The 2,603-nt window shown below is 30.7% G+C and overlaps 1 protein-coding gene across 1 annotated transcript in view; it reads right to left on the reverse strand.

The window, feature by feature from the left end:
- Positions 1 to 43: 43 nt before the first annotated feature.
- The window catches only part of LOC111620850 (glutamate receptor 3.1-like), a gene marked incomplete at its 3' end in the record, with an annotated part of 7,255 nt that continues 4,695 nt past the window's right edge, over positions 44 to 2,603 (reverse strand). Inside the window, exons 3-9 of the mRNA XM_023362849.1 lie at positions 1,910 to 2,059; positions 1,564 to 1,842; positions 1,349 to 1,476; positions 681 to 812; positions 443 to 547; positions 395 to 400; positions 44 to 322 (exon numbers count right to left, since the gene is read on the reverse strand). Coding sequence (XP_023218617.1) covers positions 44 to 322; positions 395 to 400; positions 443 to 547; positions 681 to 812; positions 1,349 to 1,476; positions 1,564 to 1,842; positions 1,910 to 2,059 — 1,079 coding nt within the window. The remainder of the gene's footprint in view (positions 323 to 394; positions 401 to 442; positions 548 to 680; positions 813 to 1,348; positions 1,477 to 1,563; positions 1,843 to 1,909; positions 2,060 to 2,603) is intronic.

Genomic DNA, 2,603 nt, shown 5'->3' on the forward strand with positions numbered 1-2,603 from the left:
TGTTAAGAATATGAAATAAACTTGAAAATTAGAAGTAGCTTACTTTAACGAAACCTTTGACTTGAAGGTTTTTTATATCAAAGCTGGTGAGATCATGATAACCAAATTTCGTGAACTTTAAAGGTCCTAAACTTCCATTAACATTCCTCAAATTGAGAATACTTTTCAACAAATATCTACCCCATTTCCACTTATTGACAGAATCTGTGCAACTTCCTTTTTGGAAAGTAGAAGGTTCGAAAGATATTTTCTCTTCGTAAAGAATTTTGTGAAGTCCGTTGGCAATTGCTAACACTGCATCATACACACGAGTGAAAGCTTGCTGCAAAATGATTTTCATTATTTCATATATATGGATATTTAAATAGTGAAACAATATCAATGGTTAATTTACCTGATTCTGTATATGATTTCCCAAATTATTCTTTTTTAATTGATTCACTAATTTTAAATACAAAATGGTATCAGGAACCGCAAATGCAGTTCCTATTAATCCAACTAAAGAAGATGGTATATATCCGTCATCATCTGATAAGTATTTCAAATCCTGCCAACAAAGATCAATTGTTAATTAGGAGAGTTATTTTATTAAAATTTAATATAATAATATAAAACAATAAGTGACTTGAAGTCTTTCTGCAATGTTATGTAAGTTACAAAATTAAAAGATATAGACTTACGTGTGATGTAATGCTATCCATGACGAGCCATGTCCATCCAGAACGAAACATGTTCATGCGATCAGCTTGGTTTATAACAGTTTTACTTATCGTTATATCACAATAAAGAATTATTATTCTGACATCCTTTTCCTTATCAGAATAAAAGTGTTATAAAAATTCACTTGTGATAAATTTTGATATAAATTTTTACTTATACTAAGAGTTTGGAAATGAATATAATTAATTACATGAAACCTGCGTAAACTGGACTAGTATATTACCGAATGTTTTTTTTCCGTTTAGCAAAGTATTTTAACACAAAAATTACTGTTTTTAATAAATTCTCCCGTTCAGTTTGATTTCCGTTTTATCAAAGTTTTGTTTTGAACGTTTTACTATATAATAGATTAATCGAGTGTTTTTCAATTTATCCTAATATTGGCACTTTCAACTTGACAACTTATTTCTTCAGGCATCATTTTCTTCTTATTTATAGATGGAGAGTTGTTAAGATTTTCACACTTTTAGTAATAAAATTATGGTTTTGCTAAGCAGTATATTTCGAGGCTCCAGAGTGAAAGCAGTAGTTTTCACTCGGATTAATTCACTCTTGCATTTTTATAATAAACAAGCATATATCACATATTGAAGCTTTAAAATTTACAAATATCAGATTTACTGCTTACCTTAATGGCATTCAATTGTCGGGTAATATCGAGATATTTTGTGTCGGACAAAGGAAATCGCTGAACAGAAAGCAGTGTAATTTCGTGTTTCGTAGCTAGTCTTTGCAGTTCCATTGTTGCATGAATAGCTTAATAAATAAATTTAATTAGTCAATTTATACGTTTTAAAAATTATAACATATTAAATTAAGCACAGAACAAGAATAAAAACTTGCCTGGTTCATTATCTTCTGTTAAAATGACAAAAGCATCCCATCCATAATATTTCAAGATATGTATTAAGGCATTATTCTGAAAGGTATCCGGCGGTGACATTTTTAAAAGCGTAGACGACGATTGGTTCAAAATCGGTATTAAAGATAACATCGGGTCTGTGGCCAAGATACTAATCTGCGGTATTCCCAATTGGCCACACACAATTTGGACAATTTTTGAATGTAAAGACATTAGTGGTCCGACTATCGATATCACTCGCTGATCTACTAAATTACACGCTGAAAAATTATATCGGTATTTAATTTTAGTAATAAAGTAATTTTAATATAATTTATATAAATTTACCAGCTCTAATAACTTCTAATTGCGTAGAAGCATTCTGTGTAATCGGAATGAGTTTCGTATTGGGTAATAAATTCGAATCTGAATTTATATTGTTTATAACTAACCGAAATGTTTCTTGTAATATAGGAAGGTCAGACGGAAAAATAGCACCTGAAAGGTAAATACAGTATAAATATTTAAAGGAAATCTACAACAGGATAAATCGAAATTAGTAGATTGCTATTGTAATACTTTCTATTACGTTATCTAAGTCATTAATCGCTTTAGTTCCCACCAATTTTTAATATTAATGTAATTAAACATAAAAAAATACTTAAAACTGAAAAAAACGAAAGCAATGCGTTAACTTTGAAGAAAAACATTCAAACTTTATTTTCCATTGTCTCGCCTTTCTGTGAGATCTGACACCGATGAATCATTGTGTTTACAGCTGGATGACCGTGAGAACAGCTGGTGTTGGATTTTCCGAGACATTCTCATAGAAGTCTCGGGAGGCGAAGGGTTTATAGTAGGGTGAATACTAGATGGCTGTATAATTTTAAATACAGTGGTACCTCAGGTTACGAACGCCCCAGCATACGAAATTTTCAGGATACGACATGAAATTCGAACATATTTTTGCTCCACGATACGAACAAAAACTCACCATACGACGTTACATTAGTTCGCATTTTTCATTTGTTTTTCTTACTAC

This window comes from Centruroides sculpturatus, unplaced genomic scaffold, assembly GCF_000671375.1.
Source record: "Centruroides sculpturatus isolate CEXI.00-Female unplaced genomic scaffold, Cexi_2.0 scaffold89, whole genome shotgun sequence".
Lineage (NCBI taxonomy): Eukaryota > Metazoa > Arthropoda > Arachnida > Scorpiones > Buthidae > Centruroides > Centruroides sculpturatus.